Genomic DNA, 27,392 nt, shown 5'->3' with positions numbered 1-27,392 from the left:
ACAACCTCAGCGTGGGTGTGTCCAGTGTTTATATGGCGGAGGTGCTTGTTCAGACCTGTGAAAATATTTTTGTCTTTGGTTTCAGACGTGTAAACCGCTGGCCACTGAAAAGTAGGGCCCGCTGTGTAAGATAAATCCAAGACATACATGCCAGGTATTCAAACCTTATTTGAATAGATTATGTACCTGCTACATGATACATGCATGTGTAACACTTGTTGTTATTTCAAATTTCCCTCGTTCAGGAGAAGTAGACGGCAGTAATAGTCTTCTGTTGTTGGTTCAGCTGGAGTTCAGTTCCTTTCTGTTTCCCAGATGATTTTAGGATTTAAACCGACAACCTGCCAGTCACGAGACGGCTTCTTTTAGCTCTTAGCTGCCACATATGCAGCATGTGTGGGCTAACGCTCGTGTGTATGTCCTCATGCATTCCTGTGGATTTCCCTATACATGAAACAGTGAGTGTGTACATTCTTGAATCCATGTTTTTGTGACTGTATTGAGTTGAAGTTTGCATGTGTAGACGTATGTCTCTTTATACAAATGAGTCCAAACCTCTTCACCCGTCACTCACAAACATCTGTGAAACTGTAAAGCTTTTATCTATTGTTGCTGCTCTTGCTTCTGTTTCATCTTTCTTTGCATCTGTCTTCATGCTGTTTTGTGCAAAGCACCTTGAGCTGTATACTATAAGTAAGAAATTCCTTGAAAAATACCCAGATTTTTTTACAAGATGCTCATCAGTTTGAACAGATCTTCTCATGGATTTTGTGTCCCCAAACACCCAAAAGCGTTTACTCCTATAATTAACACTTTTCCACTTCGGCTTACAGTAAACAAGGATAGCTTAGAAGTCAAGCGGTAGTCGATAATGAAGAGCAAATGGGAAACCATGAAACTGAGATGCTGATTATCTTTCAAAGTAATTAAAACATTAACTGCACTGAATCTGCACTGCAGGCTTTTGTATGTTTTTTTTTCAAAAATATTTGACCAATTATATGATATATTATTACTATCGTTATTCAGTCAGTGACTCTATTTTTGAATTTTACAATAAAAACTGTAAATAACAGGGCCTAAAGTATCTGTAAGCCGGTTAACTTGAGATCACTCACAGTGAGCTGGGCCGGATCTGCCGGTTGTCCTGCTCTCCGTCGTTGCTGGTCAGGCTGTGTCTCGGCGTTCGACCTTGGCTGCTGCTGCTGCTACTGCTGCTGCTGTTACAGTTGGTGGAAGAGGAAACCGGCTGCTGCAGCTCGCCAACTGTGGCGTTGACAACACTGTTCTTCTTTTCAACTACAAGAAAAAAGATAGATTTAAAAACTCTTCGGTGTTTTTGACCAGGAAAATGTTGGCTAACATGCTTTTTTCATGTCCTAAAACTGTACGTCTATTGATCACTGTGAACTCTCTCTGATCACAAGCTAACTGACTCAAAGTAAAACTGACCACTGACAGCTTGTTGTTAATGCTTTTCAACAAGAAGTGGTGGTTATAGGTCTTTCTCTCTCAAAGCTTACCATCTTATGATGGGATCACACCAGCTGCAACGCCAAATTGGGCCATGGGCGTAAACTTTACGTGTTAAAGTGTGGGGGCCATGGGTGTAAACCTATTTCCCTTTTCCTACTAGTGTTGTCAAAAATATCAAAGTACCACTACATCGATACTGAATATTTTAAATGGTTTCAATACTGGTATCTTTTATTTTTATCAGGTAAATTAGGAGGTCCAGCTCACCTTTCTGGGAATGCGTTGGTGTGTGGAAGAGCGTGAGAGGCCTCTCGCTGCAGGACGGGGCTTTAATCTCGGTGCTTCTCCTCCTGGGCAGGTTAAGAGGCATGTTGGTCGGACCGCTTGCAGGAGTCGGCACGTCCCCGAATATCTGCACAAACAGGACAGACAGCGATGCGTGAGCACAACCAAATATATACATTTAAAAAAGAAGATGCCAGTGAAAAGTTACTGAAAAAAACCTTTTGTTTTCTCCTTTGTGTACAGCATGTTCTTGCTGCTGCGGCCAGGCATTTATGGTCTCATATGTAATTACAGGGAAATGTGGCTCATCATACAACATTTTAAAGCACAGACAATGATAACAATGTTGTGCTTAAATGTGAAAATATGTACACCCATGTCACAATATGCAAGACTGTGATTTGATAGAAAAACAGTAGTGGCCACTTTATGCCCAGTTAACAATGAATTGTAACTTTTGCACCTTAGACTTTGCTTAACATAAAGACAGAGCTGCTTGATGCTGCTGTATATAAAACCTCTTTAGACTGGGAATAATTACATATACTTAAAGAGGATCTATTATGCTTTTTCCCTTTCCTTTAGTGTGTTATATAATTTTTTTATACATGTAAAAGGTCTACAAATTTACAAAGCCCTAAGTCCAGACCAAAGGGAGTTACTCTCCCCCACAGAAACACTGCTCCAGAAATGCCTGAAAAGCTCAAACAGAGCGTTTCAGACAGAGGATGAAGAGGTGCTGCAGCACAGCCGGAATGAGAAACGTTTTTTGAACTTTTAAGGATAAAAACATGTTCTAGTAGAAACCCAAAATACAAGTATGAACCTGAAAATAAGCAGAATGTGTCCTCTTTAATAGGGCACATTGTAGGCTTCAGTCTGCGATCTGTGGCACTGTTCATAACATCGCTGAAATGTATTTGTACTCCTTGAAGCACAATTATGAAAGATGCAGAAAATCCCCTGCTGTGATAAAATGTACTGCACAGTGTTTCAAGTTTTTTTTTTTTTATCCTCATCATTATGTATCTGTTAAACTTGATGTTTTTTTTTCCCACTAATGCTGCTCTGCTTGTGTTAGTCTGTTATTTCTGTCAAACGTAATCATCCCAACATCCATTCATCTGTCATCACTCTTTTCAGCCAGGTCCACGCCCACAGCTCCACTCAAGAATGAAAACAAAGGAAAAACTTGATTGGAGTGCTGGATAACCCATTTTAACACACTGGATTTGTTGTTTTGGATTCAGAAACGTACAATAAAATGTCACGAGCAGGACCACATGAAACCTAGAAATGTTTCAGTAGAGTTATATGAGCAGATCACCTAGCTCGAGTAAATCATCTCACCAAAATTAAATCTTTTCATTTTACTAGACAGTTATATTGTCGAGGAGAGAGAATAAAAAGACACTTCCCACAAGCTTCTGGCTGAAATCAGCAAACAAACTGTCTGAAAATTATAATGTTATTCATCAGACATGTGAAGTTCTGAGACAGCTGTTGTCTGGAAAGTCTGGATGGCGAGCAGGGCTGTGTGTCTACGAGTGTGTGTGCGTGTGTTTGTGTTATTGTTTCAACACACACTTATCCTGTCTGTGTGTAAATTTATGCATGCATCTGGAGAGAAATAAGACATATATCCCAAAACATGTGTGTCTGATCGCTTGTTTCCTTCACCGGCTGAACATACCATGTGTGCAGAATGCTCGGGTCTGAAACAGTCATGTTGATTTGTCTGTTGCCATGGTGACATCTATAAGTAGCTTGACCTGCCAATAAGCTACTTGGGTTTAAAAGGGAAAGTAGCATTGACGTGTATATACAGTTTTGGTGTGTGTGTGCGCAGCAGGAGCTCTTTCGGATATAAATAGTTTGGAGCATTAATTGTTGTTTAAATGCATAATTACACAAACGTTAATCCCCTTGACAAATCCATGGGATTCATTTAATCCCCAATCACCAAACTCTGTTGCTTATGTTATTGTTTTGTACACATTCGTACCTTCTCATGGTGCTCTATGAGGATCTCTACTACAATGTTTTGGAACTTGATGTCCATGATGGCGGCCACCGTCTCCTCCTGTGGGCGGAGCAGAGTTGGCCCAAAGACCACACCCAGATTGGCGATGGTCATCAGGTTCTGCTGGTGGTGATTGGCCACACTGTTAAGAGGGGGTAGAGTTTATATCAATAACAGAACACTTCTTCGTATAAAGCGATACTACAATGGAAAATTAGGGCCATTGTGAGTAAAACATAATAATTTTGGAGCCAAAAGAGGGGGGTAATATTCTGAGAAAACACTTTCCAAGGTTAAAATCACAAATTTACAAGAAAAAATCTTGGATAATCTCTGACATTTAAGTGGTAAATTTATGAGAAAAAAACTCAGAAATTAAAAGAAAACAAACGTATATTCACTATGTACAAAACCGCGGTGATGAAAAATAGTGTAACCACATGGCATCATTTTGCAAGGTTGGATCAACCTCATCACACTTAGGCTAACGTGCGGCAACGTGAGCCGCAGAGTGAAAAATACATTATTATTATTATACATTATATATTGTAGCAGACTCTCCATTTATCCATGTTATGTGCATTTTATGTGTTGTTTTCCCTTCACACTGACACAGAGACAGTTAAAAGCGTCAGTGTGTAACTATGATAACGCAGTGTGTTCAGAGTAACGTCTTCTGAACGGTTCAAAGATAGAAGTTTTTTCGTCTCTACTTTCTTGTAACTTCTATAATATTAGTAGTTATGGTCATAAAAGAACACATTAAGAACATGCAAGAAAACGTTTATATGTATCTTTCAGGACCTTCGCCTCACTTAGTTATGACTTAATAATCCTGCCAATTCGTGAGTTTTTTTCTTGTAAATTTGTGACTTTTAAATCTTGCAAATTTGTGATTTTTTTCCCTCGTAAATTTGCCACATTAATCTCAGAAAAGATCCACGTTTTTTTTCTCCTGAACGTATGACTTTATAATCTGACAAATTTGTGATTTTTTTTTCTCGTAAATTTGCCACTTTAATCTCAGAGAATATCAAAGTATTTCTCCCGTAAATGTATGACTTTATAATCTTGGCTATTCTGAGTTTAATCTTGAAATATTACCCCCCTCCCCCAGCTCCATAATTATAATAGTTTTTACCTACAATGGCCCTAATACACCATTGTGCAATACAGTTCAGTAGCACCACAAACTACATCCTCCAAAATGACCATACAGTTCAATCAACACCTCTCTTAAACAGTTTAAACAAAAACCGAACATTATGACTTGCATGAAGGTGGGATTTATTGTTCCATTTGACTGCATTAGTTTAGTAGACAGAGAGCTGAGCAGAGCTGAGCTGTGTTTACCAACCATTCTACCTATAAGCCAGTGATGGTGATATAGACGACGGCCAGCAGGTGTAATGCACTAAGCCCAGGTAAAGCTGTGTTTCTCTTCAGAACATCTGCATTCGCGCTCGCCTACATGTTGCATAAACATGGCTGATGTCCCATTTATCGCACATTACATCATGCTGCTGTTGTTTGAAGAACAGCCCCATGAAACCAGAGGGCTTAGATGGGGGTGTGGAGCGAAAAACACAATGGCTGCTGTCAGCTGCATTAGAGGAATAATTACACATAAGCCAACTGTGCCATGCCCTGCTTTTTAGATTATGGGCTGCAGCAGCTTGTTGTTATGTAATCTACAGACAGACAACCTGTTTGATTCACAAATTGTCTTGTCTGTACAGCACCAAAATGTGGAGGCAAAGGTGGGATTTGAAGTCCTGGGAGAAAAAAAATGAAGAGGCAATTGTCATAAAATGGCTTTCATAAAAAAAGATGAGCTCTTTGCAGGAGTCCAATCAGAACAAAGGTTGAGTAGCATCATATTATCTCCCAGTAAGCACTGATTTGCAGCTCAAAAGAAGGTTCAAACTTGGCTAAATTAGTTGGAAAACATTTTTGAATGGTTATGTTATATATAACATTGTTTCAACACTTTATTCCAGTGTTAAGTTAGGACCTGCTTGATTATAATATTGTCATTTAAATCCCATTAAAACACCTACAAATCATCAAATACGTCCTCGCTGGTCTGCGACCATGGTAGCCTCTACACCTCCTGGCTGACCATTAACCCCTCTTGCCCTTCGAGGGATAAGTCGGGCAATAGATTTGGCCTGATGGCTGCTGGATGGGTTTCTATTTTCAGAACAAACCACCTTAATGCATGTGGTCAAGAGATTACACAGACCTCTAATCCTCCTCGAGGATGGAAAACAACAACAATCAAGATAAGGAGTATTACAGTGATGTGGGTGTAGAAAGAGGAGAGGCCATGAGAGGAAAGAGAGGAGAGAGTTCTCCATTGTGGTTACATAGCTAAAATTAAATACTGTGCTGTTTCCTGAGGTGCATCATAATGCATGTCTGCAGTTGTCCATGTGTGTGATATCTCCACCTACGTGGCCAGGTGTTTCATCAGCAGCTCCAGCATCTGTCTGTTCTTCTCAGGCAGCCGGTGCACCAGGGCATGGATCTCTGTCACCCTCGCCTCTTGGTTGTCCAACTCTGGAAAGAGACAGACGGATGAAGACAGAGAGAGAGAGACTGTTAAAGACTTCAGCAAGACCACATTTGATTACTTATTTATTGACACATACATGTAAGAAGCAGAAACACTGAACAGGTAAACTAAAGCATCTACTACTGGAATACAATCAGTCCGTTTATTCTTTTCACAAAGATGATACACACTATAACAAGTGGTCATTGTACTGTACACAAAGACATTTGCAAGACCTTGGTGTACACACATAAAGTAAGTCATACTTTGTAAGAATGACCTAAGAATTGAAATGAATCACGTACAAGGACTTCAAATGAAATATCATCCAGGGATGTGTTATGCAGAGGTCTTCATAGTGTATGTACCAATGTCATCACTCAAGATGTGAAGCACTAGGCTGGCAACATTCTTGATTTTTCTTATTGTCGTCAACATGAAATCACCAAAACCAACAAGTGAATTGATCTTACCAACAAGTATTGTCTGATTTAACTTATTCTTCAGTGCTATAAAGTTCAAATGTTGTCCAAAAACTATTAACATTGCACCAGTGACTCTCAGCTTTGCACTGGTTAACATGTCCGTTCAATAATGGTATTGATGCACACTGTATTTTATTTGCTGCTGCCCTAAATACTCACTAGAGCGCTAAATGTGTTTTAATCCATGACTAGAAACATTCCTAAACAAATGCCTTATTTACTCCTGTTTGAGTAACTTCTGTTAAAAACTGCAGTGTCCAGCTGTTTTAGGATATTTTTTTTTTATTAAAAAACTATTTATTTGTTTATCAGTTTTCAAAGATTTACATCTTCAGTAGGAAACAATAGAGCTCAACAGTGACCGCACACTTTTTGAATGGCTCCTGTTCCTGAAGTAAATTTCTTATTCATTTACTCCATCGATGTTTCAGAAAATCCTTATATAAAGAGTTTTAAGCATGGAACCAAGGACATGAATCATGACCATAAAGCTTTTGATTCAGAGCAAAAAAACATTGGAAAACGGAAAAAAAGGCACAAAGGTACAAGACTGTGGGCAAAATTATTTGAAGAGAGTGAAGGAACTACTCATCCCATAAACCATTTCGAACTCGCCACCTCTGGAAACTCCCAGAAAACTTTTAAACTAACCATTGTCGATCTAAAATGAAGACAGATTCAGCAACCGCATGCCTTATTTTTTGCCTCAAAGGTTTTCAGAAACACATATCGGTGAACTGTTTTTGTAAAATATAAGAGAAAGTTTCCAAACGAGTCACCATGTTGGTTTGGTTTGAAATCTAAGAGCAGACTACGGAGCAGCACGTACCCTCACTAGCTGTTAAACTGTGGTAAACATTTCCATGGTAACAGTAAGCACCACCAATCAGAAATGGTCAGAAAATGTTATATATTTTTTTTTGTTTGGGGGTAGTGTAATGACTTCATGACATCACAAATAAAACACATTTTATATCGTTCGGACTTGTGGCTTCTCCAGGAGCATATACCATTGTTTCACAATCTCGTAGCAAGTCTAAATTGGATGGTTACAATATTACGGCTAATAATCAAAATCCCGTTTTTTGGTTTTAGTCTTTTCATCGGATTTGCTGACAATATGAAAATATAGAATAACACCAGCTTTGTGCTTTAGGTTTAGGAATCAGAGTTTAAGTGATTACCATCATGACTACCATCATATAACACTCGTAATATAGACCATACATGTCCACAAGACAGAAGCAAAAGGCAGAGTGATCGGAGACAAATGAAGAGGTAAGTTTGAGTCAACACTGTTGCAAAGCGGGAAAGGTCTGTGTCCTGGTGATTAACAGGTAAACATGCAGGGAGGACAGAAAGACAGGCAGAGAGACCTGCTGTTGATGGATGACCATAATAAGTCACGGTTGCAGAGCTAGTCAATTGAGAGATGACAGCAGACTCACACTAGATCAACCCTCGGGCCCTGGCTGTCAGCGCCAGGCAATACACTTGCAAATGGCCGAGCATCTCACACACAGACACACATTTTCTTACCAACTGACAGAGCTGAAACGTATAAAACTTACACACACACAACAACACTCAAATATACAGTGAATAGAGAGCAAATATTTACAAGCACTTACACAGAGAGAGAGAATAATTTAGCAGATGCACGCTTGAAACAACCGATAACACACACATGCACGTACACGTCCGCTGCAATCCCTCCAAACAAATGCGCGCACATGAAAACATTATTTCATTATGCATCCTCTGGTGTCCACCACTTCACACCCATTATGCTGAACACACACTCTTCTCTTCCTTCAAACTTAATATGCACGCACAACAATTTATGTATGTATCGGGTTTTCAGAAAAGTTCACCACTACTGAAAATGTTTTCCTTCTATCCAGGAGTGAATTTAAAGCAGTAGATGTGGTTAAAGTGTTTTTATAATCATGCTTTTTCGCTGAGAGTTGGATGAAATGATCGATATCAATCTCATGTGTGTGCATTAAATATAGAGCTGAAGCCAGGAGGCAATTAGCTGATTTCACACCTGCATCAAAAGAAAATCATTTAAGGGATTTACAATAAAATAAATAAGATAATTTGTTGTATTTTTCTAGACTAAAGTACTGCAGACACACATCCACGTGTACATACTGTAAACACACACACCATACAGCAGCTGTGATGAGTCAGAAAACAAAACAAAAGACGCACAAAACGTAGGCTGAATGTGGATGTGACGCTGTAGCGTAGTCAGTAGCTGTGGCGGTGCTGAGTCACAAGTGATTACACCAAGCAGAAGTCATTTATCATAGCAGCCTCCACCTCATCCATCACTTCACAGACAACGACCTTTGAAAGCCACTTCTTCTCTCTCACCTTGAATTTCAGCCCTTCAGACAAACGAATAAATAAACTATATTCCCAGTATTCATGTTTTTTGTCCTTTTAAAAGGGGACATATCATGAAAAACTCACTTTTTCAGTACTTGTGCGCACACATTCAGTCAGTGTTTTGTGGGCTACCGGGATCAGAAAACATGTGATACAACAAGCCATTCAGATTTGGCTCCCCTTCCTATTGGTGCCTATTGGGTAGTGTTTACCGTGTTCATGAGTCCATATGAACGCCCCCCCCTCATGTGGCATTCACGACCTCGTAAGAGGGAAGTTTCTGAAAGTATGGGTCTCACTTCATCAAAACTTCACCTGTGTATCTCTTAAGCAAGAGAGGATCTTGACTATGTATGGAGTACATACTTTTCCAATCAAAGCCAGGAAAGAAAACACGCACACACCCACATACAGTAAATGAAGCGTGCGTTACTTCGAGAAGATTGCCACATCTGCTGACTGTCGGCTGAATCTTTACACCACCTGTTCTACTTTCCTATCATGCATTATTCATACTGAACATCTCCTGGGCTGGGCAGTATATCCCACATCTCATCTCTATAGCATCCTGCTTGGATTCATACGGTGGTGGAGCACACACGATAGAATAAACTGTGAAAAAAAAAAACATCTACAGTTTTAACAAAGTGTTTCACATTTGAGATATTTTGCTACAAAATCTGACCAAGACACCACATGATCTTAATTTATCTGGAGCGTCAATAAAGTGCTCAATATCAGCTGTTGTTAGAGGTTACCTTGATGTATACTAGGTGTTACCAATGCAGTATACAAACTGTATAGTAAATCAATTTTTTTTTAAAGAAAAAAAACCCCATCATTGTTTCTTTTCTTTCTCCTTCTCTCAATCATAGGATGGAAAAAACCTGGTGGAGTACGTCCTCTGGCTGAGGTGTCAAGGCCATACCCTTACGCTCTATCACAAATTTTTTTAGAAAGCATTTTGAAACTTTTGGGGTTTATTAATTGCAAGTATTTATGATTTGTACTATCAAATCTTAAATGTATTTTAGATAAGGCCTATATACACGTATCAAAGTTTATTTTTCAGTCTATTTAAATAACATTTTTACAGATTGTACTGTAAGGAAACATGAAAATGATAATAATCCATTCATGAGGTGAAATAAACCGGCATTCTAGCGAATGTGAACCAATATTTCGGTTGAATGATCAACCCATCTTGCTGGATGAGATTTACCCAGCGTGTGGTTATTCCAATAGTTACCCAGCGGTGTAAAAACTACTGTTTTCAAGCCAGCTTTTTTTGGTGAGTAAATCGAAGGAACGGAAGGTTAAAAGTCACCTGTTTCATAAACGATACAATTAAATGATGATTCTTGAAGAATATTTTGAGGCTTAAAGGTCCAGTGTGTAGGATCTGGCGGTATCTAACGGTGAGGTGAGGAGACTGCAACCAACTTCAGCCTCCCCCGTGTGCTAAGCGTGTTGGAGAGCTTACGGTAGCCGACGTGAAAACGTGAATGGCCCTCTTTTGTGCCAGTTGTTGTAAGAGTAGCGTAGGTCATCTGGAGCAGAGCCAGAGTGTGTGTGTACGGTGGAAGTGAGTGGTGAAGCAAGAGAGAGAGAGCAGCGGCGACAGGAGCGGGTTGTCAACTCGGGCCTAAGCAGGAAATGTTAACAGTTTTTGGTTTGTCCGTTCTTGGCTACTGTAGAAACATGGCGGACTCCATGGAGAGGACCCGCTCCCTATGTAGATATAAATGGCTCATTCTAAGGTAACAATGATTCTTATTATCAGGTGATTATACACTAAAGAAAACATACTTATTAATATTATGTTCCATTTTTGCCAATAGATCCCCCTAATTGTTGCACACTGGTCCTTTAATTTGAAAATGTGCAACTTTTTGAGTATTTCCAGAGATCTACTTTGAATGCATGCATTAACTCATCAATATGTTTACAGCATATTAACAATGGGTGAAATAACTACATGCATATGTTGCTCGGAGTGACAAAACCCACAGAGAATTATCACCAGACTCTCCGCTCTATCACTCCTTAAGGTGATTACTTTTGACTACTGTTTTAGAGGCAGGCTGAAATTACACCACCTGGCTAGGAGCAACACTGAGCAGTCTAAATTACTGACTAGTGTTTTCCATTGTTGGGAGTGAGGCCAGCAGGTTTGCTGTTACGTGGGAAGATATTACTGTTTGCCAAGCTTTGAACTCAGCTTCCTTGAAATATCATCATATGCCTTGCTTCAAAAGAAGATGTCCATTGACATTTTCTATCTGACAATTGCTGACATTCTCCTCTTCGTCACTAAAGCCGTGTCAGTCTTTTCAGGAAAAGAGCAGAGAACCTTCAGAGCAAGTTAAGCAGGATAACGTGGTAATGCAGAAAAGGACCTTTCTGAAAACAGGAAGAAAACTAGAATTATCACCTTGCGGTTGTATACCTCTGCAAAATAATCAAGTTGCAGTTTACATCCATGTCATCACATATCCTGTTAGTGTGAAATTGTCATAATTAGCATTTTAATTCTTGAGTTATGGGTTTTTGAAGAAATTCCCTCAAGGCGTTCCTCATATCACGTTCACGAAAGATGGGTTGGACGGATGGACGAACAACCCGAAAACAAAATGTCTCCGGCCACAGTTGTCAACGGCACAGAGGCATAAAAAGACAGGTAAGATGGAGTGTGACAGCCACAGCTGGTTTGCTACAGTGTGATCGGTAATATGGGTGTTGGTCTGTCAAGGTGAAGACGGCGCTAACCGTGAGGGCGAAGCAAGCTGTCAATTTACCGGTCTATCTACATACCTTACCAACCCTCGCCTGGGGGTCATGAGCTTTGCATAGTTGCCAAAATAGTGGTGTAAAACTGACTTTCTTTCAAAGGGTGTGTGAGCTCAACCTTAGGAGTGGTGTGAAGAATTCACACATCTGAAACAACCGCTTCTTTGCTTTAAAAAAGAGCCAGTTGAGGTGGTTCAGGCTTCTGATCAGGATGCCACCTGGACGTCTACCTGTGGAGGGACTCCAGACACATCCAAATGATAGGTGACCCTGGGTTAAACCCAGAACACACTGGATTTCTGTATCCCAGCTGGCGTAGGATTGCCTTGGGATCCCCCCGGAGTACCTGGATGAAGTAGCTAGTGAGCAGGGCATCCAGGATACTTTGCCAAAGGCCAGGGTGTGCTTGAAATCGACAAATTCAGGCCTCGTCTAAAGGCAAATGAGCTGTTCAAAATGTACACACTTGAAGGAGGGGGGAAAAGCCTGCCGTCATAAGCCCTGTGCAGACCAGGCATTAACATGTGTCCTGATTGATCGGATCACAAGTGGACAGCTTTAAGTACATCTGTTCACACCTGGTATTAGAATGCATCTCCACATGCGTCTTGAGTGACCACTTGTGATCAGATCTCACTTCCCCGCTCTATATGCAAATAAACACGTCGCAAACACATGGCTAATACAGAAGATGTTGTGACATAATATCACAGGAAGGTCAGTAGTAATGTCCTACATATTCGTGAATTTGGATACATCACAGGACACATCACAGACAATATGATAATAATGCACTTTGTGTGCCTAGTCTGATAGTCTGTAGATTATGTAGCCTATAGATAAGATATATTTTAATAAAATACAGTTGTAACGACAGGATACAGTAGAGCACAGAAGCCATTTCCATGCTGCGAGGCAGACAAGCACTCTCAATGTGTCCTCAATGCGTTCACACCTGTACTTAAAGCTGTCCACTTGTGATCCGATCACTCAGGACGCATGTTAATACCAGGTCTGAACTGGGCCAAAGATGCATCATACAGATGGGGATAACGCTGCAAACTATCAGACCGTCTCGAAAGCAATACAGGTTATACACACAAAAAATGACGGAAATAGTTGTGTGAAGAATGGACAAAAGAGAGCTGGACAATCACTGCAGGAAGTGGGTCGCTTTGGCAGATTGCTGGTGTCGGAAAGTTACAAAAATTGCAATGTGAAATATAGTATGTGCCATGCAGGTTAGACTCTCAAAGTCGAACTGTACATTAGCTTTAAATTCAACTCATCATCCTTCAACCCTGTATCATCTCACATCCTTTCATCTCCTTCTTTTATGTACTATGTTATAAAGAAAACATTATAATGATGATAAAACCTTCGCCTTGCAGCAGGGAAAAATCAAGCCCAACGAAAAGCGAGCTGAAGGAGTTCAGGTAATTCACACGAGTGAAAATGCCGGATAAGAGATGGAGTAAGAAAATACAGAGAACAAAGGAGAAATATGAGGCGTAAATCGAAGAATTAATGAGAAAGAGATACCGCAAGCAAAACCCAATAACTGGAGACAGAATAATTACTGTATGTGTGTGTTTTCTTGCTGGCACATGCCTAAGGCAGGTAACCGAAAGCCAAGTGGCACTCCACCCTCCCTCCTCCTCCTCCTCGTCTTCCTCTCAAAGCATCTATTTCATGGTCTAAATCAGTTACTGCTACCAAAACTTTATTTTGTAACTACCTATACAGGATCCACAGGAGAAGAATCAAATACACTAAAATGATAGCAGTGACTGTGTAAGCGAAATTATTTATCCTGACTCAGTGCGCCGCAACCGTCAGGTGCTGGTAAAATTTAAAAAAAGACAATTTTGCAGCTGCTGTTTGACCCAGCAAACCTCACAACACTAAGCTCTCTGTTTAAACCAGATATTTAAAACCAGATTAGCACGGGACGAGAGAGAGTAAGTCGAGACGAAACCAGAAGAGGAGGAGGAGGACGACGAAGATTAGGTTTACGAGTAATATGGTGGGAGGAGCTGGAGGGGATACGTGAAAGAGAGGAGGAGGAGAAAGGGAGGAGCTGAAAGAGAGAGTTCAACTGAGGACGCTGTCCTCAAAACACCCCGCTGCTTCTGCAAAAATTCTGCCTTGGCAAAAAAAATACAAAAGCGTATTCGCACAAGCAGACACACACAAATTCATAACATGCGAATGCAGACGGCCACATAAACAGAAACAGAAAAGAGGGAAGAAGTTAAAGAGAAGGAAAGAATCAGAGCCAGATCAGAGATATAAATCTGTAAACTTATATAAATAGTTGGCAAGCACGTGTTATATTTTATGATTATTACAAAACCATGAATACATGCATTATAGCACGGCTGGTCCAAGTTAGTATCAAACCAGATTAACTGCCACGCTCTACTCCTGCTTTCTCCTAATACACACTTTAACACACTTTTCTCATTTTCTCGCCAGTTGGCCTCACTATGGAGCCATTTCCTGGTGGCGTTGCCAGAGACACACAGTCATTTCCTGGAGTTCCTTCCACTGTCAGCTCGGCTTTCTACTGACAAACAAAGAAAACAGGTCACCGACGCATCCTGCAACTCCGCAGATCGGACTGGACCAGACTAGACTCAATCGCACCTGGGCTTACTAGAATAAAACCACTTTCTCCCCCCCCCCACAAAAAAATAAATCAGTACAAAGCAGATATAGTAGCAACACGGAAATGATCAGACCGTACAAAGCCAGGCTAATCACTGAACTAAACTAGATCGAACAAGGCCAGACACAACATAGAAGAAGAAACAATTCCATTCTGTTGTGAAGAGCAGAGGTAGAAGAAGTACTCAGATACTTTACTTAAGTAAAAGTACTAATACTACAGTGTAAAAATACTCTGTTACAAGTAAAAGTCCGGCATTCAAAATTTTACTTAAGAAATTATTAGTATTAAAAGTATTAGCATTAAAATATACTTAAAAGTACAGTTTTTTATTGCCTATGTGTGAACAGGTTGTAACCTAAGCTAAAAAATGAGACCTTACGCGACTTTCTGGGTTTCCTCTATCAGCCTGTAGACTGCCACATGAGAAGAATCAAATTCACTGAAATGATTGCAGCGACTGTTGGAGAATTTATGCAATCCGTCTTCAAGAGTGTTTTTTGAAAATGAAATAATGTATCCTGACTCAATACACCGCACCCAACAGGTGCTGGTGGACAAAAGGCAGATTTTGCAGCTGCTTTTTCACCCAACAAACCTCAAAGCACAAAGCCTTTATTAGGTTATCACTTTTAGATCAGCTCCCCTGGCTTTTCTTCTTCATTAGGAATGTGGATATCATATAAATATTGTGTAAAAAAGCCTTCACACAGCAGTCCTGGTGGCACAGTGGGTGCCCTGTTATCTCAGTAGGGGTGAACCATCTATTTGTAGCCGGTTTAATGGCAATGTCATGACCTCACTCACAAGATGAGTCATATGATATGTTCTCATTCTCCAAATTAAACGGTGCAGGAATGCTTAAGAAAATTGCTTCAAACAGACATTCATTGGGGGAAGAAAGACGAGGACAAAGAATTCTTGTCTCAAGTAGTACAAAAAAGAAAAAAACCTCGAATCCATCTTTAATCCATTCATAAACCGTACATATCAACCTGACATGACCCATCGAAACTCAATAAATAACTAAAGGTTACTTAAGGAATTTCCTGCCACGCAGTAAGCTCTCCATGAAACCATATGACCTGTTATTTAGTACAGTGTGTGCTTTATTTAATCCAAAGTAGTCTTAGAGTGGCTGTTTGTAGTGTTTTTATATGGTTAAGGGGAGACACTACAGGTGAATAAGGTGAAAACACTAATAGATATCACTATGGAACTTCTTCAGTTGATTCCTTTCATTGAGACAATTATTTTTTTGTCTTATTTTCTGAAAATATATGTTTAAATATACAAATGAGGCATTATCTTATCAAATGTATGCTAATTTGCATATATTTCCAGATCAGAAATCTGATGATTGGATGAAGCCAGGTTTAAAATTCTTGTTTCATTGTGTTGAGGTATTAAGAGTGAAAGGTTTTTACAGAAGGAATTTTGGATATCTCTTTTTATCACTCCATAAATACTGAAAATACTGTCAACAGCCATAAAAAAAAAAAATTTGCACCATGTTTTTAGGAATACATGTTCTATAAATCAGGCTATGAATGATGTATGAACAAACCCCTCTGTTAAAACCTTCAGAAAATACAGAGGAATGAAACTGGAAAGTTTGGTGAATGTAAGTGTTACTGAAGTGGAGATTTCTGCCTCAGAGTTTTGAGAAAAAACTGCCTTTAAAGTTATGGATTGTAAAATACATTTTGCAAGACACTACAGTGATAGGGTAAAAAAATTAACTAATCGATATCACAATGAAACTTTCCAAGCTTATTACTTAAATTAATATCATTATTTTTTGTATTTCATGTTTTTTGAAATGTTATGTTTAAACATGCAAATGGAGCATTATATAACACTAACTTTGGGTGAATTTAGGAGAAATCTATAGACGCAAATAAACACCTAAATGTGTACATTATTTTGGATGTTTTCTTTCCACTAGTCTGAAAGAAGACATGTCATTGAAGCAAAATAGTACAAAATCAAAAAAAAATGACCAGTGCAGGAAAAAACATGTTTTTGCCTGTAGTGTCTCGCATTGACCTCAATGGGAATCAAACAAGGTCAAACTGCAGGAGAGTCAGTTCTACACATCCGTCCATTATCCGTAACCGCGATCCCAGCTGACATTGGGCCAAAGCGGTGTACACCCTGGACAGGTCGCCAGACTATCACAGGGCTGACACATACAGTAGGGTACATCACAATTCTTTTAAATTGCATCCACGTTTTCCCTCACTTGCGTCTTTTCCTTGCGTCTTAGTCCCTCCCACCAGGGATGCATGGAGAGACGCAAGGAAACCGTGCGAGGAGAGAGGAAACGAGGAAATATGTTTTAAGAGAAATGAGACGTCCTTTCCTCTGAAGCGTCACGTGAAGCGACGTAAGTTTCTGATGACAGAAGCAGCTGATCACAGTCAGTCGGCTTTAACAGCTGTTTGTGTTTGTACTTTACTAATATAAATAAAGACACAGTTATCAGTGGCAGAGCAGCAGTGTTTTCTCTCTGTAGCCTGTTACCTGTTTAACAAACACCTGCACATGAATAACAGCTGCAGTCTGTATTTATACTGTGGACCTTAGAGGCTCAGGAACCATCTCTACTGGCACAATGCCTTTATATTAATTATTTAGTATTTGCGACTGTATTTATTGATATTCTGATTTTTAATTCATGATTTAATAACCCAGAATATGATTACTGTGTCTTTTGAACCCTGGAAATTATTTATTAGGTTAAATGTTTCAGGGGAAATTGAAATGATGTAACTCCTATCAAACCCGACACTCTTTAATCGAATTATCAGCCTCACATGTGACTGAATGGAAATGCCAATTAATAATGTAATACGTGTTTGTTGCTGACAGACAGACTCTCCTGCTCTGTCTCTGACTTTAACTGTATCCTTAATAAAAGTTAACGGGGGGAAAAGTACAGATCATGAAAAGAAAAATCGTTCAATAAAATGCGGAAAGCTGTTTAAGGTCTGTTTGTCAGGTCTTATAAATCCCCTTTCAGTGACAGGCTGCTTCAGCCGCGGCGTGTGAAGGAGAGACACCGCAGGTCCTTTTCTGTTGCTGGAACACCTACAATTAACACAGATTTTAACCAGATGGTGAATCAGAAGACAAACTATAAACTATAAAACTTTTACTCTGTGATCTGTCTTCACTCCGGTCTAAAACTCCAGTGATGTTGAGAGGTAAAGTTTTCCGATCAGTCCGATCGGCAGCAGCGTCCAATCAGTAACTGATATCCAATAAGGGGGCGTGTCGAGAAAAACCCCCACGCGGGGAGAAGACGTAAACTCCACACAGAAAGGCCCCAAGGTAGATTTGAATCTGCGACCCTCCTGCTGTGAGGCGACAGTGCTAACCACTACACCAACGTGCAGCCCTTTGAACTCACATTTGAGAGGCACATCAAATTAAAAAATAATAAAAGGAAAAAAACTCACTGGCAGCTTTGATGAAGCTCCTCTGGTACTGGTACGTCATGAGGGGCCCGGGCAGCACTCTGGAAACACAAGAGACGGAGACGTCAGGTGCAGAACGTCAGCTCGGAAAATGGAGCTTTGCGGAAAAAAAAAAAAATCAATAAATCTAGACGGTTCTGGGCGAGCGCTCATCTAACGATGTTCCCCTTCTCGTCTTTTATCTCCACCGTGCCGACTCGCACAGCTGGACATCAGTTTATCCCTTCAGCCTGAGGAGCGTAATGACTCCTGCTGGCTTTCAATGAGGCCTGACCTGAGCTCCTAATGCTGGTAATGTGTACATGTGTGTAAGTGTGTGGATGCTAGTCGATTCTGTGAAACTGTCCATTTATGTGCCGATGAAGTGCATGTGTGTGAGTCTACATGTTTACCTGTGTGTTTGTGTTGTGCACACAGCGTAGACCCATTCAGGTACAGGAGATTGAGCACAGCTTGAACACCACTACTCCTCTTTTCCCTTTCATGCACTGCTCCTTCTACTCAGCCTCCCACAATCCTGATCATTCCCTCATTAACAGTAGTTGAGAGGAAAGGAAGTCATTTAACCATCAACTGCTACACAGTGACCAGCAGGTAAGACGGGGGTTGTACTGACTGAGCACGTATGATTGTGTGAAGTGGAAAAACAACAACCCCTTTATGGCAAAATACAAGTTTACATCATAAATAAAATAGGCTTAACAAGCATGAAAAAACTGGAAAATTAATAATTTAATGAGGTGGATAAAGGGCAGAGATCTGTTTTACACAAAAGAGAGCAGCAATATGCATTTATTCAAGCACAGAGTGAAAAGAGCAAAAAGAAGCGCTGCCATTTCCGAGCGAGACGAATAATTTAGAGTCGTGAAAGGAGCGATCAATCCATTTAAATGGGCCTTTGAGGTTAAATACATTTAATCTTTGAAAACACAACAGTAGGGGAATTTTCATAACTACAGAACTTTGCACAGCTGTTTCAACGTATTTTCATACCTCGCATGTGCATTTCTGTGAGCCTTTTCACACAAACCTGAGATAGTGCTTGATGGCACTCGTGATAGTCTTGATCTCCCACTCTGAGTTTTCCAGCTCCACGTCAGCACACGTCTTTGGATCTGAAGGACGCAAATGTGAAGATAAAAAGAAAAGTTATTATAGTAAAAGTTAGTAATTATATATCAGAAGATGAATTATATTTAATTTTCAGTTTTTACTAAATATGTGTGTTTACCCATAGCGAGGCCCAGTAGCTTTTGTACTCTGGAGCTGACGCCAACGATTCTGTACAAGCCCTGATCATCGATACCTGGAGAGGAGAGGAGAGGAGAGGAGAGGAGAGGAGAGGAGAGAAGAGGAGAGGAGAGGAGAGGAGAGGAGAGGTTACCTCCTGCTCTTATTCCATGGTAATTTTCACCCAACCAAAATATAGTCAGTGCTTCCTCATCTGAGTATTGTACACTTGCTGCATTTGAAATTACTGAAGATTAATGTTCCACATTTTATTGTAAGTACTGACACTGCATTGTCATGCATGTCATGTCTTGGTCATGTCTCTGTCTCGATACACTCTGGTCTTGGTCCTGTCTTTGTCTCTATACACTCTGGTCTTGGTCATGTCTCTGTCTCAATACATTCTGGTCTTGGTTATGTCTTTGTCTCTATATACTCTGGTCTTGGTCTTGTCTTTGTCTCTACTCACTCTGGTCTTGGTCTTGTCTTTGTCTCTATACACTCTGGTCTTGGTCTTGTCTTTGTCTCCATACACTCTGGTCTTGGTCATGTCTTTGTCTTCATACACTCTGGTCTTGGTCTTGTCTTTGTCTCTATACACTCTGGTCTTGGTCATGTCTCTGTCTCAATACATTCTGGTCTTGGTTATGTCTTTGTCTCTATATACTCTGGTCTTGGTCTTGTCTTTGTCTCTACTCACTCTGGTCTTGGTCTTGTCTTTGTCTCTATACACTCTGGTCTTGGTCTTGTCTTTGTCTCCATACACTCTGGTCTTGGTCATGTCTTTGTCTCCATACACTCTGGTCTTGGTCTTGTCTTTGTCTCTATACACTCTGGTCTTGGTCTTGTCTTTGTCTCCATACACTCTGGTCTTGGTCATGTCTTTGTCTCTATACACTCTGGTCTTGGTCTTGTCTTTGTCTCCATACACTCTGGTCTTGGTCATGTCTTTGTCTCCATACACTCTGGTCTTGGTCTTGTCTTTGTCTCTATACACTCTGGTCTTGGTCTTGTCTTTGTCTCCATACACTCTGGTCTTGGTCATGTCTTTGTCTCCATACACTCTGGTGTTGGTCTTGTCTTTGTCTCTGTAAACTCTGGTCTTGGTCTTGTCTCGGTATCTATACACTCTGGTCTTGGTCTTGTGTCTGTCTCCATACACTCTGGTCTTGGTCTTGTCTTTGTCTCCATACACTCTGGTCTTGGTCTTGTCTTTGTCTCTATACTGTACACTCTGGTCTTGGTCTTGTCTCGGTATCGATACACTCTGGTCTTGGTCTTGTCTCGGTATCGATACACTCTGGTCTTGGTCTTGTCTCTGTCTCGATACACTCTGGTCTTGGTCTTGTCTCTGTCTCGATACACTCTGGTCTTGGTCATGACTTAGTCTCGGTTTAGGTGGTCTTGACTACAACACTGGCTAACGTACATCAGCAAGAGAATTGTACCAGTCAAATGTTAATTCATCCACTTACAAACAATCATAAAATAGATGGCGTGGGGGAGAAAAAACAGCTTCCTGGTTGAACTTAAGGAACCGTAACTGAAGAAGACATTAATGTCAATAAGATAACACATCTCCATGCTTACATAGAAGTTTTTTTTAAACCTGGCACCACTCAAAGAGTGCCATTCAATTAATCTGTCAAAGAAAATATAATTGCTGCATCTAAAAAGGTGCATGAAGACTATAACTCAGCATGGAGGCCAAGAGCAGGGAAGCGAAGAAAGGGTTACTGTCATGACAATCTATTTCAGTGTAATTCAAGAAAAACCTAGCATGTGAATACATGTACATTTGCTTTGACATTTGATTTTTCTTGTTCCATTTTTTATTTCAATACATGTCCCTCATGTAAAGAATAACACAAGGGCCTTCAATATATACCATATAAATGTAAATGCATCTGCCCAGCGATGGACAACCAAAGAGTAATAGATGCTCTTAATGCAGCCTTGAAAAGGAAAAGGGAATGATTCAGCACATTAGGACCATTACTGTGACATTTTAGAAGAAAGTCTGTCCCTCTAGGTGCATCAGAAGACAACATAATCAGAGGGTAGAGGCGGGCTTTAAATCCCGCTGATGACCTTTGACACCTGTCATTTCAAAACGCCCACTAAAAACAGCTTTTGTGCTACATGAGGTTAGTGGAGTAATTATATTTCTCCCATACACACACACCAAGTCTCTTGAGACTTGAGAAACTTAGCTCATCTTTCACTGGCGATACTTGTTCTTCATCTTGAAGCACAATGTCACCAATTTGACAGTCTATACTTTTGTGAATCCAGTTTCCATGTTAATGTACTAACTCATTTTTACAATACCTTTGGTCAAACTCTTGTTTATGGAATCTCATAATTTTGTTATTCGTAATCACCGTCATTTGTTTGAATTTGTTTAACCAATAGTGTCTTCACAGTTTCACATTAGCTTCCAGTGAAATTTTACTGTGTTTAGTTTGCTGTAGCTGTGCGTCTACATGCTTAGTATACATACATACTGCATACATTTGTTCTGGTCAACTCTATATTGTATGTAATGATGTTATGCCTTCCTAGCATTCCTAATGTCTCCCTATATTCACCTAATGAGCTCATTAAAGGTGTTCTATATGATATCCAAATGCAGGCCCATTTACCATTTAAAGTCATGATTAATTTGCAAATATATCCATGTCAATATACTGTATTTCTCTCCACATAACTCATTGTTGGTATTCATATGAGCTCAGTTTTCAAAGTATGAATGATTCAAATTTGTAATATTTAATATTTGGTTATGTATCACACATACTTTTACAAGGTACTCCAAAATCAGAAATATTTTGGTATTTTTGCTTGAAAAATCACTTCAACAATCATCAAAATAGTTGGCAATTAATTTTCTGGCGATGGAATAACTGATTAGGCGACTAATCATTTCAGATCTGCAAAATACTAGTCGTCTATTCATGATACACCTAATTATGTAAACAGAAAAATAGGGCAAAGAGAGCTTTTCTGCAGCTGCTATTTTGCTCTTTAAGTGCATGTGTATAAGTTTACATGTGTGGAGCATACTGTGTATATTTTAACAGGAATTTTGAGAACGTCTGTAGTCTATACTGTGTGCCACTTTGATCTGAATTGAATCTAAAAAAGCAGGAAATCCACAGAACAAAAAGAATAAAACAAGAATCTGACTTAACGTTGATCGTACCTCGAGTCTCCACTGCATAAATGAACTTTTTCATCACGTTGAACCCGATCACATCCAGCTGGGCCACTGATGGAGAGGGAGACGAACAGAATGATTACAGCGTCAGAAAAAAAGATTTTTAATTTACATTTCTACATTTCTACAATGAGAGAAGCATATGAAAATGCAAACAGTGGGCAAACGTTATCCTTTAGAGATACTGAATTGAAAAGTTTTTATCCACAGATAAATGCAAATGCAATGCAACTGAATCTAACCCTGCCAATACAGACAGTCAGATGATAATGCTAAAGAACACTGTGCCCTTGAATACACAGTTCATTGATACCAGTTGAAGCCACTTACTGCCTTCAGCCTGGTTGTCTCTGTTCAGATTGTATACCTGCAAATAAAAAACACACTTCAGATAGAAAATGATTTACAGCTAAGCCTAATGAGGGCGGGATATATTTGTGCATCACGTCACGAAACACACCAGTAATATTCTGTTGTGCTGTTTTTCTACGTGTGCCTATTTTCTACCAATTATGAGAATACATTATCCGGGATATATCTGGATATTGAGGAAAGTATACAATTATTGTTGACTTTTCTGCAATCTGCATAACTTCAGTTCCCATGGTAATGGTGAAAATATTGTGTTTACAGCATATCCATAAGTTGTTAAATTTAGAATTCATATGTTTTTTGTACATTAAAACAACAGTAAACTAACTTTAATACAAGAAATACAGTAAATACCAAGTCTGTGACTGTGTGTGTTTATGAATCCACCCCATTTGTCTGGGCTTGTTCAGGACGAACTGGACTGGGTGTGGTTGCAACGTGTAGCTGTGGTCAGCGGTGAGTTCATCAAGGTGAAGGCAGACAAAAGAAGAGGGAAGTCTTAACACCAACAACAAAGGGAGGATGAGCTTAAGTGAAACATGAACATTTCTTGTTTTATTGCAGATTGCAGGAGCTCAGCAGCTGCTTGTTGGAGCTTGCGGTGGCTTTATTGACGGTGATTACCTTTGCACGTTTGAATGTCGACACGAGGATGAGGGAGGCGTTGGAACATGAACGTGACTAAATAATAGTGTGGAAAGAAGCACCAACACACGCTTCCAGGCTTAGGGCGAAATTAAGACGAAACTGGCTGTCAGTCAACTTTCCTATTATGAAAATGAACACCACTGACAGCATGCAGAGGGAGGGCTGCTGAAATCGGACCAGTGCTACAAACATTATTAGTAGACACGTAGTCCCTCTCTCTCTCTCTATCTCTTTCTCTCTCTTCACTCATTTGTCACCTAAGTACAAACTGGTAACCGTGGTAACCTACCGGTTCTCTCCCATCCATGGCCTCCATCCACAACCTGCGGTCTTCTTCTGACAGAGCCTGCATGGTGATTACTCCCGTCCTTCACACACACAAACACACATACAAAAGGTACATTAGCTTATCAAATATCAAGATCAGGAACAAACATTGTCCGTTAAATGCTCAACAAACCTCGCAAATACTGGCCGAACACACACAAAGATAAACATGCAATGTGTGATTCATCGACGATTAATCGCGATTAACTATGGACAACTATGCGATTAACCAGGATTCAATATTTTAAACGACAGCCCTAATATAAATACATGCTCGACTGAAGAAAGTCTTCTGGATTTTTTTTAGCTAACTAGTAATGAAAGTAAGAATACACTTGATTGAAAATACTTTACTTAAAATGCTTGTTGCCTCAGATTGCATAGAAGGATCTCTGCATGTAGGGCTGCAGCTATTGATTATTTTAGTAATTGAGTATTCTACCGATTATTCCATCTATTAATCGAGTAATCAGATAAGAAATACTTTTGCTTTATTTTTAAAGAGCAATAGAAATATACAAAAGAAAAAAACAAGACAACAACAACATTTTTACTGCTTAAATTGCACACAATAATAATATATACCAAAACTAAACCCATTGATTGCTATTTCATTCTGGGTTTAAAATAAAAACATTTCCTGAAATGCAAACACGTACATTTTAAAAATAGTTAAAAAAATATTTTTTAAAAAGGTACACGTCTTATAGGCTAGTACTCCTTAAATGAACTATAACTTTAACCGATCAAACTATGATGATGTGTTTGAACGAAGCTTCGATGCAAAGAATTTGCGTCGTTGATTTGGTGGTATGACTACTGTATCACCTTCCAGTAAAAACAGATGATCGACAGCTTTTTCACCATTAAAGGATCAAAAAAGGATGAAGAATTTAGCCTGAAAATTCACAGAGGAATCTAACAAATCAGACTGATTTTATCAGAATGTCAAGACGAGAGAAATGGACTAAGTTTTTTGACCAAATTACATTAAACGATCAAGACCACGGGAACGTGCCGCAACTCCTGCAAAACTCTCGTGATTATATTTCAACATTGGAAATATGTTGGCATTAGATATATCACCCTGATACAGGCAACCTTCAGTGTGCACACTCATACACACTACCACACACACACACAGCCTCATTGGTCATGTCCATCCCAGACAGTCTTGTAAAGGTTTCCAATCGGTCCTGTACAGTCTGTCACCGGCAGCACAGTCACCTTCAGCTGTCGCCACCGCAGCGCTACAACCCCCTCCTCCACACACACACACACACACACCGATCTATACACTGCCCTTCAATCATGACACACCACCAAGAGTACAATCACACTCATAGAGGCATGTGCACAAGCCCAGTCTGCACATGGCTGCACACACCCAAATCAAAACAAATGTTTACAAAATAGACCTAATGAAATGTATTTATGAGAGTGTGTGCAACAGAAACACACAAATTATGTGTCGACACACCATCCATGGAAATACCACTTTATACTACTTCAGACAAACAAACACACCCGTGATATAAATAAAGGCTGAATGGGGAAATGGGGAAACAAGTGGATGAGATAAGGACACAAGGTGAGTTGATTTGATGTAGGAAGGCTGAAGTTGAGGAGGAGTAAGGAGGGAAGAGGAGGAGGAGGAGTGTAGGAAGAGAAGCACCAGGGGGCCGAGTGTGAGAGTGAGAGGTCCAAATCAACTGAGCACCCCCATGTGTCTGTTAGATGTAACTACAACACGTAAAAAAAAAAGACCTCACGTCACTGAACTGATGATGGCTGATCAGAGCAACGGAGCTGCAGTTAATCAGATGAAGACAACCATAGATATAAAACAAGACAATATTCGCTGGTGTCAAATCCCATGATGCTTCCATGACTTATAACAAATTCAGAAGCCCTAAATATTTAACTCTTTCCTGGCTTGCTTGTGTCTATTTTCAGAAAGGTTTTCCACTACAGCTTTTGGGCTGCGGGGGGACAAAATCACTTGAAAACTAATTTGTAATTTGGTTACAAGTTGTGAAATAGAATCCGATGTATTCATGCATCGATATTCTCAGTGAATTCATCAGGCTCGGTGATGTTTCGGTGAAAATAGACATGTTGCATTACACTGATTAGGGCTAATAAAGACACAAGCTGGAGGTGGGTTAAAGGAAGATTGTGTGGTGAGTCCATGATTTGAACAGGAGACACATGCAGTCAAAATCCCTCACTGACTGACCTGTCCACAGCCTCCACATCAAAACAGAACCTCTTTTCTATCGAGTCCGTCTTCCTCCTGGTGCACGACTTGAGGGTGAAGTTCTCCTCATCTCCCTGACAAAGACAAAACATGACAGCGGTATTATTTTGATGCAGGCATAACCAACTGCTGAGATGATGGATGTTTTCTTGGACAAGACTGAGACAGATTGAGACAGTGGTTCCCAACCTTTTACCTTAAGGGACCCCTTTTCTATCATTGAGTAAACTGACGACCACTGACTAAGTGACTATTTTATGGATATTACATATTATATTAAATGCATAACAATAACAGTACAGAACAACTGATTAACTGTACAGTTACAGCAGATTATTTCTTGTGAATATTTCATCAGAGATGAGTTTTCTTGTTATTTTTAGGGACTTTTAATACAATTCTCTGTATTGAGTATTTTTTTTTAACAATCATTCATACTTAATAGACTTCTTTTTTGACAAATTCAGTGTTTTCTTCTTCCTGACGCTTGGTCATTGTTCTTGTAGCTCTTTAGTTGTTTTAACTGTGTACTTTTCTAATGTAGGACTTGACTGTTTAGCAGAGAGGGAAGGCTCTGTGAATATAACTTGTGTTCAGTCTTCACTGTTATCGCCCTTATCCTGTGAGATTTGTTTTAAGTTTAAAAATATCCTCTCATGCTGGAGAGCAACTGAAGCTACAGTTACCAACTTGCTTAACTTCCAAATGGAAGCACATTGAAATAATTTTGGACAAAGCAATTGAAACGATTTGACTGAACCCTAACACCTCAGTCACGATGCAAGCGGCTGTTGTTGTAATGTTAGTCTCTTCACTAATGGGATTCAGGTTACATGGACAATTCGGGTGCCACATGTTGTAAGTCACCAAAACATAATAATTAAACTGGTTCAAATTCATTTTGAGGTGGTTATCTTAACTTTCTGGCCCTCATAATACTGGTATTAATTATAGAAGGGTGTGTTGATTTCTGGAAATCTCAGCCTCTCCACCTTTCATAAGATGTGGGTATAAGGTGTGTTTTAGATATACAGTATATATATTTTATTTACTTTTTTACAGATAAAGTCAACACACATGCAAAGCATTTCTTTACTATTTTACTATTTTATCATTGTTGATTATGGCTGTAAATCGATTAAAATATTTAATCGCAATTAATCGCATGA

The 27,392-nt window shown here is 39.7% G+C and overlaps 1 protein-coding gene across 1 annotated transcript in view; it reads right to left on the bottom strand.

The window, feature by feature from the left end:
* Positions 1 to 27,392, bottom strand: part of LOC119475631 (rho GTPase-activating protein 26-like) — a 107,063-nt gene that overhangs the window by 22,512 nt on the left and 57,159 nt on the right. The window contains exons 10-20 of the mRNA XM_037748500.1: positions 26,203 to 26,297; positions 23,926 to 24,004; positions 22,947 to 22,983; positions 22,602 to 22,667; positions 19,398 to 19,472; positions 19,197 to 19,281; positions 18,149 to 18,207; positions 6,241 to 6,346; positions 3,767 to 3,926; positions 1,744 to 1,888; positions 1,119 to 1,299 (exon numbers count right to left, since the gene is read on the bottom strand). Coding sequence (XP_037604428.1) covers positions 1,119 to 1,299; positions 1,744 to 1,888; positions 3,767 to 3,926; positions 6,241 to 6,346; positions 18,149 to 18,207; positions 19,197 to 19,281; positions 19,398 to 19,472; positions 22,602 to 22,667; positions 22,947 to 22,983; positions 23,926 to 24,004; positions 26,203 to 26,297 — 1,088 coding nt within the window. The remainder of the gene's footprint in view (positions 1 to 1,118; positions 1,300 to 1,743; positions 1,889 to 3,766; positions 3,927 to 6,240; positions 6,347 to 18,148; positions 18,208 to 19,196; positions 19,282 to 19,397; positions 19,473 to 22,601; positions 22,668 to 22,946; positions 22,984 to 23,925; positions 24,005 to 26,202; positions 26,298 to 27,392) is intronic.

This window comes from Sebastes umbrosus, chromosome 17 (genome assembly GCF_015220745.1).
Source record: "Sebastes umbrosus isolate fSebUmb1 chromosome 17, fSebUmb1.pri, whole genome shotgun sequence".
Lineage (NCBI taxonomy): Eukaryota > Metazoa > Chordata > Actinopteri > Perciformes > Sebastidae > Sebastes > Sebastes umbrosus.
This window is presented reverse-complemented; position numbering and strand designations above follow the sequence as displayed.